This window comes from Carcharhinus amblyrhynchos, chromosome 14, assembly GCF_965287045.1.
Source record: "Carcharhinus amblyrhynchos chromosome 14, sCarAmb.v2.hapA, whole genome shotgun sequence".
Taxonomy (NCBI): Eukaryota; Metazoa; Chordata; class Chondrichthyes; order Carcharhiniformes; family Carcharhinidae; genus Carcharhinus; species Carcharhinus amblyrhynchos.
In genome coordinates this window covers 76,428,576-76,444,529 of record NC_137337.1, presented here as the reverse complement: position 1 = coordinate 76,444,529, position 15,954 = coordinate 76,428,576, and the positions used below count along the sequence as shown (strand labels likewise).

General features: G+C 44.9%; 1 protein-coding gene across 5 annotated transcripts in view; it reads left to right on the top strand.

Moving 5' to 3' along the window:
* Positions 1-15,954, top strand: part of ryr3 (ryanodine receptor 3) — a 322,306-nt gene that overhangs the window by 64,294 nt on the left and 242,058 nt on the right. For all 5 annotated transcript variants that reach the window (XM_080203146.1, XM_080203145.1, XM_080203144.1 and 2 more), the window contains 5 exons: positions 3,051-3,129; positions 4,482-4,594; positions 7,056-7,155; positions 8,353-8,449; positions 13,794-13,868. In XM_080203146.1, coding sequence (XP_080059272.1) covers positions 3,051-3,129; positions 4,482-4,594; positions 7,056-7,155; positions 8,353-8,449; positions 13,794-13,868 — 464 coding nt within the window. The remainder of the gene's footprint in view (positions 1-3,050; positions 3,130-4,481; positions 4,595-7,055; positions 7,156-8,352; positions 8,450-13,793; positions 13,869-15,954) is intronic.

The window sequence follows — 15,954 nt, the reverse complement described above, 5'->3', positions numbered from 1 at the left end:
CCTTTATTATTAGAAATATATATAACTCCTTCTTGAAACCATTCAATGATTCAGACTCCGCCGTGCTACGGGGCAGCGAGTTCCACAAATTTGCCACCCTCTGCAAGTAGTCGTTCCTCCCCAGCTGTTTTAAATCTACCACCTCTTCACCTATACCTGTGACCTCTTGTTCTAGATTGCCCCGTAAGAGAAAAAATTTGGTCTATATTTACTTTATCAATCCCTTTTAAAGTTTTATATCCCTTGATCAGATCCCCTCTCACCCTTTCTGAACTCCAGTGAGTATAAGCCCAAACTGTTTAATCTCTCCTCATACATAAGAACATAAGAACATAAGAAATAGGAGCAGGAGTAGGCCATCCAGCCCCTCGAGCCTGCCCCGCCATTCAATAAGATCATGGCTGATCTGTCGCTGCTCAGTTCCACATTCCCGCCCTCTCCCCATAACCCTTAATCCCCTCTCCTATCAAAAACCCATCAACCCGCGTCTTAAAAATATTTAGCGAGGCAGCCTCCACCACTTCAACCACATCAACCCTTTCATCCCTGGAATCAATCTCGTGAACCTCCTCTGAACTGCCTCCAATGCCACCACATCCTTCCTCAAATAAGGAAACCAAAACTGGACACAGTTTTCCAGATGTGGTCTCACCAACACCCTATACCATTGCAACAGCACTTCTGTACTTTTATACTCCAGTTCTTTTGCAATAAATGCCAACATCCCATTGGCTTATTTTATTACATGTTGCACCTACATACTGACTTCCTGCGATTCATGAACAAGGACACCCAGATCCCTCTGCCCGCACCCATTTTGAATCTGTTTTCCATTTAGGTAATGATTTCTCTTTCCATTTTTCTTCTGCCAAAATGGATAACCTCACCCTTATCCACATTAAACTCCATCTGCCTAATTTTGCCCCATTCTCCTAGCCTATCTGTATCCGTCTGTAAAACCTTTGTATCTTCTTCACTGTTTGCTTTTTCGCCTATTTTATAATACCCATGAGAAGAATGGGAGCTGCTTCCCTGTTCCCTCACCTGATTCCAGGAGAAGAATATGTTAAGACGTCTTACGGTTTCAACAGCTTACACTCGCGTAATGCAAATAAAGCAAAATGTCGTGAAATAATTGGCAGAAAGAGGCAGCCGAGTCTCCTGTGGGAATTGGGAGCAGTTTGGATGAAGTGAGCAAACACATGGTTGGAGAGGACACCCAGCGAGGCGGAGGGGCAGGGGAAAAGGGGAAGAGCTATCCAGAGTATTGGAGTGTGATTTCTTAAACTGCTCACCACCACTGATACGGCAGAGGGAAACAAACTGAAGTCCAATTGTTGAAACATTCCGGGGGGGCGATTCTCCCTCCGGCAAGATCAGGAATTCCTGCCTGAGGTCAACGGAGATTTCCATTGCCGGACCCTCGCCTGCACTGATACCACGGCAGGCGAGGTGCCAGAGTTCTGGCCTAAATGCTGAATTTGCATAAAAACTGGAGTAAATCCTGCTGGTTTTTTTTCAGCGGGATTTTCAAAATGAATCTCCCACGCTCTGCATTTTTGTGAATCACTCCAAAAATCAGTAGGCAGGGCCCATTCCCGCTGGAGAGGCCGGCAGCACAGCGCTGAGTGGGCCAGTGCGCGTGTGCTGATCTGTCAGTGCCGAGATTGGCACATGTGCAATAGCCTTTGTCTGTCAGCCTCCCGATTGCTGTCTAACCCCGCGACCACACATCTCTGGCTCTCTGCCTCCCCCATGGCCCGATCACTGCCCCCCCCCCTTCCCCCTGAAATGTCCAGGCCAGCCTTGCCACCCCATCGCCCAGCCCACTTGGATCTCCCCCCTGCCTCAGCAATGATCTCCCAATCTACGCACCCCCCAACGGCAGGCCCAACCCTTCCCCAGCAGGCTGGCACACCACCCCCCACCTTACCACCCCCAGCCCCCAATCGCTGGCCTCACTGCTTCTGCCCATGATCCCAAATGCAGAGTGGCAGCAGGGTCCTGCACCCCCACCAATCCCCACCAATCCCCCACCAATCCCCTCCACCTCCACAGAGGCCCACACTCTTTAGGCCCATCCTCTTGGCACTGCCCCATGGCCCCCAAAGAACCCCCTCTAGACCCAAATACAACTGGAAACAAAACCTGCCAAAGATACATACAAGATATATTTTTATATAGACATGCAATCAAATAAATAAGATTTGGAACACTGTAGGTTGAAAAAGACTTGGTAAGAATATGTGCCTATCATTCAGATCATGAGTAGATCCCACATCCAGATCTATGGGTATGTGTGTGATGAATAAATATCTATTCTCTCCATCCAGCTTTGGTGTTTCTATTCTGAAGCTAGCTTCTTTGCTGGGGGAGTCCAGGATAGGGAGAAGAGGAGGGAGGGTGTTTAAACATTAACACTGAGCTAGGCCATTGAACCTGATGTCAAGAAACAATCCTTCATGCAACAGGTAGTGGAAATCTTGCCCTCTGTCCCTCAAAAAGCTTGAAGGGCTGGATGGCCTACTCCTGCTCCTATTTCTTATGTTCTTATGTTCTTAAAAAGCCAAGCCAATTGACCATTTCCTAAACTGAAGCACATCGATCCATTAGGCAAAGATACTGAGATGTAAGCCACCCCCAGGAGTATAATTGGAGTTGAGCTACAACTTAGTTCTGCTCAACTCGAGTGGTGGAACTGTTACCGTCTCCTCAGAATTTGGAAAAAGGTGACATTAGTATCGCAACAACATCCAGATGTTCTGATGTAATTCTCCAGAGTTTGAAAATCGTAGAAAACATCTGAAATGGCACTGAACTGAAAATGTGACAAGAGACTGTTTCTTTCACGTTCTACTTTTCTGTTGGTTTAAAATGTCTGATGTATCTCAGCAAAGTAAATATTTTGCAAGCTTTTTTGCCGGTTAAACATAAGTGTCCAGCTTCATAAACCAACCTGTTAAGTTTCTGTTTTGGGGGCTACTGGAGCTCCGAATGATATCATGAATACGCATTTGTTTTAGATAATATTTGCAAATGTTTCCTCCTAGTATTTGACTTGTTTGACGACATCAAGATCTTTAACGGACAAGCTTGCTTTTGATGTTGGGCTGCAAGAAGATTCGACAGGTAAAGGACTTCACTGACTGTATCGTACGTCTATCATTATAAAAAATTTTTGGAGTTCTCTCCTCAAAGGGACGAGGAATGGCTATATATTTTTTAACTCATTGTTACGGGACATGAGCGTCGCTGGCTGAGCCAGCATTTATTGCCTATCCCTAACCGTCATCCATTTCAGAGGACATTTGAGAGTCAACCACATTGTTGTGGCTCTGGTGTCAAATGTAGGCCAGACCAGGTAAGGATGGCAGATTTCCCTCCCTAAAAGACAGAAGTGAACCAGATGGGTTTTTACGACAATTGACAACGGTTCCATGGTCATCAGTAGATTCTTAATTCCACATATTTACTGAATTCAAATATCACCATCTGCCTTGGTGGGATTTGAAACAAGTCCTCAGATCCTAGAATCCCTACATGCAGAAGGAGGCCATTTGGCCCATTGAGTCTATACCGACTACAATCCTATCCAGGGCCTATTCCCACAAATCCTACTCATTTACCCTGCCAATACCCCTGATACTAGGGTTAATTTAGCAAGGCCAATCAACCTAATCCGCACATCTTCGGACTGGGGGAGGCACTCAGAGCACCTGGAGAAAATGCACGCAGATATGGGAAGAAAGTGCAAACTCCACACAGACAGTGACCCAAGGCCAGAATTGAACCTGGTGTGAGCAGATCTTGCTCTGGCTGTCTGGACTACTAGTCTAGTAACAATACCACTACACCACTGCTCACCAAATGATGAACATCCAGTTTTATGGATCATATGGAAAAGAGAATAAAGTTGGGTGGGTGTTTTCTGGAGCAAATCCCAGCCAAGGTGAATTTTATCACCTCAGTAGTCATAGAGGTTTACAGCATGGAAACAGGCCCTTCGGCCCAACTTGTCCATGTCTCCTTTTTTTTAACACCCCTAAATTAATCCCTTTGGCCCATATCCATCTATACCCATCATACCCATGTAACTATCTAAATGCTTTTTAAAAGATAAAATTGTACCCGTCTCTACTACTACCTCTGGGAACTTGTTCTAGATACTCACCACCCTCAGTGTGAAAAAATTGTCCCTCTGGACACTTTTGTATCTCTCCCCTTTCACTTTAAACTATGCCTTCGAGTTTTAGACCCCCCTACCTTTGGAAAAAGATATTGACTATCTACCTTGTCTATGCCCCTCATTATTGTACAGACCTCTATAAGGTCACCCCTCAGCCTCCTACACTCCAGGCATGCCCATACCAGTAGACACCTGTTGCAACAAAACAGGCCTTTATGTTGTATTAGTGTATTAGCTAATTTTTTTTAAAAAATTCCAGATCTACAGACTATTTCACTTGTGTCACAATGTTTAGGTGAGGCATGTTGGTGGACCATTCACCCTGCTTCCAAACAGCGATCTGAAGGAGAGAAGGTTCGGATTGGTGATGACCTCATCCTGGTCAGTGTTTCATCAGAGCGCTATCTGGTGAGTAACCTTCAACATACTCTAAACTTACAAGAGAATTTGAGCTGCATTCTCCCTAAAATCAATTTACTTTAAAATAAAGATGATCCTATCAAAATAAAACCAGACATTCTGTCAGACACATTAAGGGTTTTCAACATATTTTAGCTTTATTCTGGATCTCCTGCATCCGCTGTATTTGCTGTCTCTTTGAAACTTCACAGAATCCCTACAGTGCAGAAGGAGGCCATTCGGCCCATCGAGTCTGCACCGACCACAATCTCACCCAGGCAGGCCCTATCTTGAGGAACCGTTGAGGACTCTGGATCTGTACTCGTTGGAGTTTAGAAGGATGAGGGGGGATCTTACAGGATACTGTGAGGCCTGGATAGTGTGTTTATGGCAAGCATGTTCTAGTAGGAAAAACTAGAACCAGAGGGCACAACCTCAGGCTAAGAACATAAGAACTAGGAGCAGGAGTAGGCCATCTAGCCCTTCGAGCCTGCCCCGCCATTCAGTAAGATCATGGCTGATCTGTCGTGGCTCAGTTCCACATTCCCGCCCTCTCCCATAACCCTTAATCCCCTCTCTTATCAAAAACCTATCTACCCGCGTCTTAAATATATTTAGCGAGGTAGCCTCCACCACGTCAATGGGCAGAGAATTCCAGAGATTCACCACCCTTTGAGTGAAGAAGTTCCTCCTCAACTCCGTTCTAAACTGCCCCCCCTTATCTTGAGGCTGTGCCCTCTAGTCCTACTGTCCTTTCTGAGTGGGAAGAGCCTCTCCACCTCTATCCTATCCATCCCATTCATCATCTTATATGTCTAAAGGGGCTATCCTTTAAAGGGACGATCCTTTAAAACAGAGATGAGGAGGAATTTCTTCAGCCAGAGGGTGGTGAATCTGTGGAACTCTTTGCAGCAGAAGGCTGTGGAGGCCAGGTCATTGAGTGTCTTTAAGACAGAGATAGATAGGTTCTTGATTAATAAGGGGATCAGGAGCTATGGGGAAAAGGCAGGAGAATAGGGATGAGAAAAACATCAGCCATGCTTGAATGGCAGAGCAGACTCGATGGGCCGAGTGGCCTAATTCTGTTCCTATGTTCTACAGTCTTATGGTGTCATGATCTATCTTTGTAACCCCATGTAATCCCTCTGACAGTAAGGGGCAATCCCACCCAGACCTGTCCCCCGTAACTTCACAACCTCTTCACAGAAATGTGTTTTCTCCACAGGAAGTAAATTAATCTCTCTACTTTTTTTGTAACTGTGATCTGATGCCATGAGGTAAACTTTGAAGCGTCTAACTGGTTATTAAAAACTGCAACTTTTGGGAGCTAGGCTGGAATTCTCCAGCTGTTCACGCGGTGGGATTTTCCGATCACCACCAACCCCTCAGCCCTGCCGCGGTTTTCCCGGTGGGGAGAGATGCAGTCAACGGGAAATTCTATTGACAGCGGCGGAACCAGAAGATTCCGCCACCGGTGAATGATGTGCCACCTCCCACCACGGGAGACACACCGCGAGAATCCTCCCCTCGGCTTTCTACAACATTGATACGATATTGAGGAAAGATATTAACGTAGATGATGTGGAATCTGCTTGGGTCAAGTTAAGAAACAACAAGGGGTAAAAACAGTGGTGGGGGTGGGATATGTTGTGGTTAAATAGGGAAAAGCATTAGACAGGAAATCAGAAACGCATGTGTTAAAGGAACATCTGTGATTATGAGCAACTTTAATCTGCATGTAGATTGGGAATGTCAAATTCGTCCCAATACGAAAGAAGAGGAATTCCTGGAGTGTGTATGGGATGGTTTTCGGAACAATATGTTGAGGGTCAAGCAAGGGAGCAAGTCATCTGGGTGTTGTGCAATGAGAAAGGAATAGTTGGCAATCCAGTTGTGAGAGAGCCCTTGGGGACGAGTGACCATAATATGGTAGAGGGGGGAATCTCATAAAAACTTCTAAAATTCTAACAGGATTAGACGGTAGATTCAGAAAGAATGTTCCTGATGGTGGGGGTGTCCAGAACTAGAGGCCATAGTTTTTGAGGATGAGGGGCAAACCTTTTAGAACTGAGGTGAGGAGAAATTTCTTCACCCAGAAAGTGGAGAATGTGTGGAATTCACTCCCACAGAAAGTAGTTGAGGCCAAAATGTTGTCTGATTTCAAGAAGAAATTAGATATCGCTCTTGGGGCTGAAGGAATCAAAGGATATGGGGGTGGAGGGGAGGGGAGACCAGGATATTGAATTTGAAGATGAGCCATGATCAAAATGAACGGCGGAGCAGGCTCAAAGGGCTGAATGGCCTACTCCTGCCTCGAGTTTCTATGTTTCTGTATGATGTCATTCCAAAACAAAAATCTATCAATTATATTGCTTTTCTTGGGAATTATGCAATATGTGAGATGCCACATTTCAATGTATTTTGTGTATTATCAGCTGGTCATTTGATTATACCTCTACTTTATTGACAGCACCTGTCTATCTCCAATGGTACCATACAAGCAGACGCCTCTTTCATACAAACACTATGGAACGTACATCCGATAAGTTCAGGCAGTAGTATTGCAGAAGGTGAGACCTTCATGTATTTGTTACATGTTTGTAACATGAAGCCTGAATATGTTGCATGGTCATACTATAGTGAATTATTGCCTGTGCATTATGCTGAATTATTTATTGTGCATCTGTAGTATCTTTGTATAATTTTTGTTAAATTATAAATTGTGTATTTGACCTTCATGCTCGTTTTCTATTCCATGATTTCAAATTATTTCTTTTTATTCTTTTATTGGGATGTTGACGTTGCTGGCTGGGTCAGCATTTATTGCCCATCCCTAATTGTCCTTGAACTGAACGGGCCAGTTCAGGTAAGGACGGCAGATTTCCTTCCCTAAAGGACATTAGTGAACCAGATGGGTTTTTGTGACAATCGGCAATGGTTTCATGGTCATCATTCAATTTTTATGGAATGCCGTGGCGGGATTCGAACCCTGGGTTTCTGGATTGCCGATGCTGGTTAGATGCATCGGCCATGTTAAATTTGTTATTTGGGATTTGTTATTTATTTTTAGTTAGCTTACTTATTAGTGTCACAAGTCAGCTTACATTAACACTGCTATGAAGTTACTGTGAAAATCCCCTAGCTGTCACACTCTGGCACCTGTTCGGCTACGCTGAGGGAGAATTTAGCATGGCCAATGCACCGAACCAGCACGTCTTTCAGACTGTGGGAAGAAACCAGAGGAAACCCATGCAGACATAGGGAGAACATGCAAACTCCACACAGACAGTGCCCTAAGCCAGGAATCAAACCCAGGTCCTGGCGCTATGAGACAGCAGTGCTAACCACTGTGCCGTCGTGCCGAGGAAGCAAAACACAAAAAACAGTAACCAGGTCCAAAATAAATTTTATAAAAGCAAACCAGCTCAGCACAACCAATAAATTTGCCTCCAGAGCACTCAACACTTCAGCTGATATTCTTTCTTAAGTGATGAAAAGCGAGTTGTCTGCTTATTGTATCTGCCTGTCGAATGCCAATTGGCATCACGCGGATCTCTGATTGGGTCTGACTAAAAAGAAATATAACAAGATCCATAAAAATTGAAAGTGTGGCCTTACCAATGTCTTGTACAACTTCAACAAGATGTCGCATCAAGGCAACCAAACATGTTTGCCTCGAGAAGTACGGGAGCGATTGGGTGGAGAGTATAGATGGTAAACTTGAAGCTTGCTTGTGTTCGCTCATCTTCCATCTTGTTCCTCTGCAGGGTTTCTAATTGGTGGACATGTTCTGCGTCTTTATCATGGTCATGATGAGTGTTTGACCATCCCTTTTACAGGCCAGGAGAATGATGGGGATTATGTGTAAGTTTCGTTCCAACACCTTTCCTGCGTTACCGTGTTAAACACGTTTCTGTTGACGCCTTTTCTGATCGTGTTATTTAACTTTGATAATCCCCATAAATCAGAATGAGTCAGAAGGTCTGTGAGCATAACACATTCCAGGGCTTGAGCAACAGGATCTAGGTTAACGGTCGAGTGCAGTCCTGACAAAATGCTGCACTGTCAGGGGTGCTGGGTGGGACTTTCCAGCCGTGAAACCGGAAGATCCCACCTGAGGTCAATGAACCTTTCCATGGTCCTCCCCTCATCTGCTCCGATTCCCGTGGCAGGCGGGACAGTAAAATTTCCTGCTGTCTTTGGACATGACCTTAAAGCAAGGCCTTGGCTGCCTTCCCAAATGGCCTAAAACACATCATGACACCATGTTGAAAAACAGCAGCAGTGTTACCCCCAGTATCCTAGTTAATATGTATCCCCCAATCATCTCAAAAAATTAGATCTTTACGTCTTAACATAATCACATTGTTTCATACCGCATTATCTATGAGCTCTTGCTGTGTAAAAAATTGACTGGCTCACTTCCTGCATTTTGCTTTCTCAGATAAACAAGGATGATCCCTTGGCATAATTCCAGTGAAAACAGTTGTCCCCAGTGCTCAGGCCAATATTTATGCCTCAAAGTAATTCTCTATCATATAGTAGAATGTGGGACCTCACTAGATTGATGGCCATGTTTCCTATACTACAACAGTGACTACACAGCAAAAGAACTTCATTGGCTACAACCCAGAAGGAAAAAACGGGTCAAAATTGTCAAGGACCCCAGTGCTACTGGAGTAACATAGATCAGTAAGGGAATCCAGGATTAGTTATTTTTAAAGTTTTTAAAAATTTATTAGCTACAAGTAAGGCTTACATTAACATTGCAATGAAATGACTGTGAAATTCCCCTGGTTGCGACATTCCGGCACCTGTTCGGGTCAATGCACCTAACCAGCACATCTTTCAGAATGTGGGAGGAAACTGGAGCGTCCGGAGGAAACGGGGAGAATGTGCAGGCTCTGCACAGACAGTGACCTCAGCCCGGAATCGAACCCAGGTCCCTGGCGCTGTGAGGCAGTAGTGCTAACCACTGTGCCATCATGCCACCCCGCTATGGGGATAAGACAGGAAAAGCAGAGTTGAGGATTGTCACATCAGATCAGTCATAATCTAATTGAATGGGGTGGAGCAGACTCAATGGGCTGAATGGCCTACTTCTGCTCCTACGTTTTATGGTCTTATAGTTCAATTTTCAAGAATACAAGACCAAGTCATTTCCATTGTTTCTTTTATTTTTCCTTCTGGTAGGAGCTTTGCTTCACCTTAAGGTTGTTGAAGGCGCTATTTAAATGCAAGCCTATATTTTTAATAAAATGTGCCAACTTTAAAATGCGATTATAGATTTAAAGAAAGAGGGAATTTGCATTGATTGGAGCACCTTATGTAATATGTATAACCTCAAGGCGTTGTATAGTGCCAATGAAGCACTTTTGATGTTTAGTCCGTGCTGTAATGTAGGAAACTTGACAGTAAGCTTGCCGAGAGTAAGGCCCCACGATGAAGACCAGATAACTAGTACCTTAGGGATGTTGATTGAGATATGGATATTAGCCAGGACATTGGGAAGAACTGCTTGATTCCTTCTTTGAAATAGTGGCAAGTGATTATTTATGTTTTATTTAGTCCCTGCAGTACAGAAGAAGTCTGCACCAACTCTACGGTAGAGCATATTCCCCAAGCTCCATCCCCATTTCCCCAGGTATTACTCACATATTACTCCCAACCTACACATCTTGGGATACTAAGGGACAATTTGGTATGGCCAATCCACCTAACCTACACATCTTTGGACTGCGGGAGGAAACTGGAACACCCGGGGGAAACCCACGCAGACACGGGGAGAACATGCAAACTCCACACAGACAGTCACCCAAGGCTGGAACCGAATTCAGGTCCCTGGCGCTCTGAGGCAGCAATGCCAACCACTGCGCCATCGTGCCGCCCGCTATGTTGACCCAAGAATCGGCAAACGGGCTCTTGTACTCTGCCTCCTTCAGCACGGCATTGGATTGTCAGCCTTGATTTTGTACTTGGGCAGTGGGAATCAGACTGGGACCCACAACTTTCTGTCTCCCAGACAAGAGTTGAACTCCTGAACTACAGCTGACACTTTGCAGAACTGCATTGCCTTTATTATAACTGTGTCATTCATAGGAGACTTTTAAACCGTTATGCACTTGAGAAACATCAGCTATCCTGACATGGTCACCCTCAGAAACTGTAGCAATAGAAACATGCTGATCCGACCTTGTTTTGAACAAGCTAACAGTAATTTACTGCAGGGCAATGTAATTGTAATCCTGGAGATTACAGTATCATTAATTTACATGCTGCTGACAAAGTGTAGGCGGTCATGGGTACAAATTATGCTTAAAATAGCAGTAACAGTTTTCTACCTGTGGCTCACAAAACAGCAATTATTGGATATCTCGTTTCAGTTAATTATATCCACATGGTATTTTGTATCACAGCGAGAGCACCGTTTGTTTTAAACGGACCAGGATCCTGTTCGCAATCGATTGTCTGACCGTCACTGAAAATTACATCTTTCCCACTTTCCTTTCGCTGGGTTTATTTAACCAGCTGTTGCAACATTTTTCAAAACAAGGAACTTTTTTGGTATTTCAGTATAAATCTACAAAACAAAAGGCTCCCCTGCGTCTTATCAGAATGAGCGACGCAGCAAATTCGGAGATCCGACTGTCACTAAATTACTGCACCCGACAACTAAGGTTTTAATGCAGGAACGTGGGATTCCTCACACCCCCCACCATCTGCGCTCCCACTGCCCCTCATAACCGACCATTCCCCCCCAAACTCTCCCACCACCCACACCCCCACCCTTGGAAAAGCAGCCAGCGTAATCAAAGACCGCACGCACTCCGGACATTCTCACTTCCACCTTCTTCCTTCGGGAAAAGGATACAAAAATCTGAGGCCGTGAGCCAACTCCTGTTCTTACCCTGAATGATCCCCCACCCCCCTGCTGCTAAGCCCCTTTAAGCAGATCTTCATCAAGCAGGAAGGCTGAGCCAGTTTTCCTCACTCAGTCTGGAATTAAGTGAAATTAAGCAATTCACATTAGCGCTAGGGTCCGGTGATGCCTCAGACTTCAGGTTGTGTATTTAGGTGGCTCAGTGGCACAGTGGTTAGCACGGCTGCCTCCGAGCAACAGGAACCCAGGTTAGATTCCCTGCTCGGGTCACTGTCTGTGCGGAGTCTGCACATCCTCCCCATGTCTGTGTGGGATTCCTCCCAGATTCCGAAAGTCGTGCTGGTTAGGTGCATTGGCCATGCTAAATTCTCCCTCAGTGTACCTGAACAGGCGGCGGAGTGTGGCAACCAGGGGATTTTCACAGTAACTTCATTGCGGTGTTAATGTAAGCCTACTTGTGACACTAATAAAATAAACATAAAACTTGGAAAAAAGACCTCCCAGTTGTGTATTTGGGTGGCTTGGCGGCACAATGGTTAGCGCTGCTACCTCAGAGCACTAGGGGCCCAGGTTCGATTCCCGGCTTGAGTCACTGTCTGTGCGGAGTCTGCACATTCTCCCTGTGGGTTTCCTCCGCAAACAGTAGAATAAGTCATTCATTGTGATGAGTGCTTGTAAATGCACTGTATAAAAAAAAAGACTGCATTGGGATATCTTTGAACTTGTCTAGTGTTTGAAATCATACCTGAAACTTATACATCTAACATCCTAAGTGTAATTTTACAAGATTTTAATTTTAACCGGAATATTACCACTGTTCACACTGGCAGGATTTTCCCATCCCACTGAATGGAGCAGAGACTTGGCTGAGTGGTGGGTGACTTAGTTACAAATCCCTCGACGTTGTTCAAAGTTGACAACAGAGGGTGGAATTCTCCAGCCACGCTGGTCTAAAAGCCAGAAATTCCTGCCTGAATGTCAATGGCATTTCACATTCTCCGCAAACCACCTGCTACAATTCCAGTGGTGGAGGGGATGGGAGAATCCCAGTCAGGGTCTTTGGTCAAATGGTGGATCTTAATTGCTTTATAACATGATTTCCATTGGGTGAATAGGGTTAAAATCCCACCCATTGTGTCTCCCGTGGTGATTCAGCTCATACCAAACATGCACCATAGAGGGAACTCGAATACAACATCAGTGACCAGCTCTGAATTTAGTCACACATGAAAGAGACTCTCAGGAGCTGATGATCATCAATTAATAACATAACCAGCTGCACTCACAGAAGACTACAACTTAATCTTGATAAAGATTGATCTGAATCTTTGTCAGGAGACACGGTGGCACAGTAGTTAGCACAGCTGCCTCACAGAATCAGGGACCCGGGTTCGATTCCCAGCTTAGATCATCGTCTGTGTGGAGTTTGAACGTTCTCGCCCCGTATCTACATGGGTTTCTTCCGACACTCAAAAACGTACAGGTTTGGTTGATTGGCCATGCTAAATTGTCCCTTAATATCCTAAGATGGTTAGGTGGATTAGCCAAGATAAATTGCCCCTTTGTGTCCAAAGATGTGCAGGTTAGGGGGATTGGCCATGAGAAAAGTGTAGGATTACGGGGATAAGGTGGGGGAAAGGGCCTGGAAAGGCACTCTGTCGGAGAGAGTTTGATGTGGAGATGCTGGTGTTGGACTGGGGTAAACAGTGAGAAGTCTCTCAATGCCAGGTTAAAGTCCAACCAGTTTATTTGATAGTAAACCCACAAGCTTTTGGAAATGCTGTTCCTTTGTCAGGTTAGCTGTAAAGACTCGCACTCTAATCAGTATTCTGTAAACTGTGTGTGCCTTTATATGCCCTTCTCTGATCAGAACTTTCCACACACTTGACGAAGGAACAGTGTTTCTGAAAGCTTGTGGGTTTACTATCAAATAAACTGGTTGGACTTTAACCTGGCATTGTGAGACTTCTCACTGTTTACCCCAGTCCAACACCAGCATCTCCACATCAAACTCTCTCTGACAGAGTGCCTTTCCTGGCCCTTTCCCCCACTTTATCCCCGTAATCCTACACTTTTCTCATGGCCAATCCCCCTAACCTGCACATCTTTGGACACAAAGGGGCAATTTTGGACTTTAACCTGGTGTTGTGAGACTTCTTACAGAGAGAGTTGATGCAGACTCGATGGGCCGAATGCCCTCCTCCTATCCTGTAGGGATTCGATGATACTATGAGGTGTTATTTACCTAATCTGCTTTTGTAATGAGTTCAATAATGACTGGATCATTTGGATGTTGAAACACAATGTTCATTTTGAATCTGTTTGCAGGACAGTTAACTATGAAAGTGGAGAGACAGGTACCTTCGCCAGGTCATTATGGCGTGTGGAGCCTCTTCGGATAAGGTAAGCTAAAAGAGTTCAAGCTTTGGAGGACTGCAAAAGATTTTGTGTTTAGCATTGGGATGTCGGTTCTGCAGGTTCCCCCAGAATGCAGGTTGGGGGAGGTAGGACTCAGTCACATTTTAGGTAGCGCGAGAAATTTTGCAAGGCAGTTCCAGAAATTCCTTTGATTCATTGTGGGTCAAGTGTTCACAGAGCAATGTCCTTTTCACATGTTGTGAGATGTTCTGAGGCCACATGAGCTTTGTGGAGTGGAATATTGTTCAGATTAATATCACAAGAGCTTCAGTGTTTAGAATAAAATGCCAAGTGAGTGGGAATGGCACTGTAGAAGGGCCAAGTTTTGGGATAGGCATTGATGGGCCTCCTTCTGGTGGTTCACATCTGCATTTTTAATTCCTGGGGAAATCAAGGTTCTGATTTGATGCCGGCACCTAGAAGCCGTCCTCAGATCTCTGGCAAGAGTTAGCAATCAGGATGGGCCAATCAGTGGGCTCACACTCGTATCTGGGTTCACACCTTGGGTCTATCAATTAAGATGGCAGCTCTACACCCCCTTCCCCACTTCTGGCAGAAAAGATTTATTTGGATGCTGCCGGGACTTGATGGTTTGGGTTATATGGAGAGGCTGGATAGACTGGGACTTTTTTCTCTGGAGCGCAGGAGGCTGAGGGGTGATCTTACAGAAGTCTATAAAATAATGAGAGGCATAGATCAGCTAGATAGTCAATAACTTTTCCCAAAGGTAGCGGAGTCTAAAACTTAGGTTTAGGTGAGAGGGGAGAGATACAAAAGGGTCCAGAGAGGCGTTTTTTCACATAGAGGGTGGTGAGTGTCTGGAATAAGCTGCCAGGGGTGGTTAGTAGAGGCAGGTATAATTTTGTCTTTTAAAAGCGTTTAGATAGTTACATGGATAGGCTGGGTATAGAAGGATATGGGCCAAATGCAAGCAATTGGGACTAGCTTAGTGGTTAAGCAAAGGGGTGGCATGGACAAGTTGGGCCAAAGGGCCTGTTTCCACGCTGTAAACCTCTATGATTCTGTGACTCTGAGTGAAAGCTGTCCACTGGGAATGTTACGCACCCCAACAGCCTGAAGACAGAGGCAGAAGCATGACCCCATCCTCGGATTCCTCCCTTCTGTCAGAAAATTGGGCCTTTCATTTTGTGCCACAAAAGCAATATGGGAGCAATGCAATGGAGGAACATAGAACTATAGCAGGATAAGATGATGAGTAGGCCCCTTAACCCCTTGAGCCTGTTCTAGCATTCAGTCAGATGATGCCTGACCTGTATCTCCACTCCTTTTGCTCCTTATCTCTGTATCGGCACCCTTATCTAATTCATATTTATCAATTTGCGTCTGGAAAGTTTCACTTGAACCAACATTCACCAACATTGTTGGAAGAGTTTCAGATTTTCACTCTCGGTGTAAAAAAGCTTTTCTTTATTCATTCGTGGGACATTGGCATCACTGGCTGGCCAATGTTTATTGCCCATCCCTAGTTGTCCTTGGAGGGCAGTTGAGAGCCAACCACATTGCTGTGGCTCTGGAGTCACATGTAGGCCATTCTGGATGAGGATGGCAGATTCCTTTCGCTAAAGGACATTAGTGAACCAGATGGGTTTTCCAACAATGGACTATGGTCATCAGTAAATTCTTAATTCCAGATTTTTCAAAAATTGAATTCAATTCCACCACCTACCTTGGCAGGATTCGAACCCGGGTCCCCAGAACATTATCTGAGTTTCTGGATTAATAGTCCAGCAATAATGCCGCGAGGCCATTACCTCCCCTTAATGAAATCAGCGATTTCTGCTTTCACTCCTCAATGGCCTCACTCCAACTTGAAGGTCGTGTCCTCTGACTCTGCAATCCCCCACCTGAGGAAATACATTCTCTGCACCCACCTCGCCAAATTCCTTAATCATTTTAATGATTAGAAACATGGTTATGTTAAGCAGCCTTTGTAATTTAACCTTCCTGCCTGGTATCAGTGGGGAAATGTGCGCTGTAACCATTGTCTTTGAGATTCAGTGCTCAAAGCTGAATGGAGTACAGCAGATAGGATTTGTTGAAGGCTCTGTAC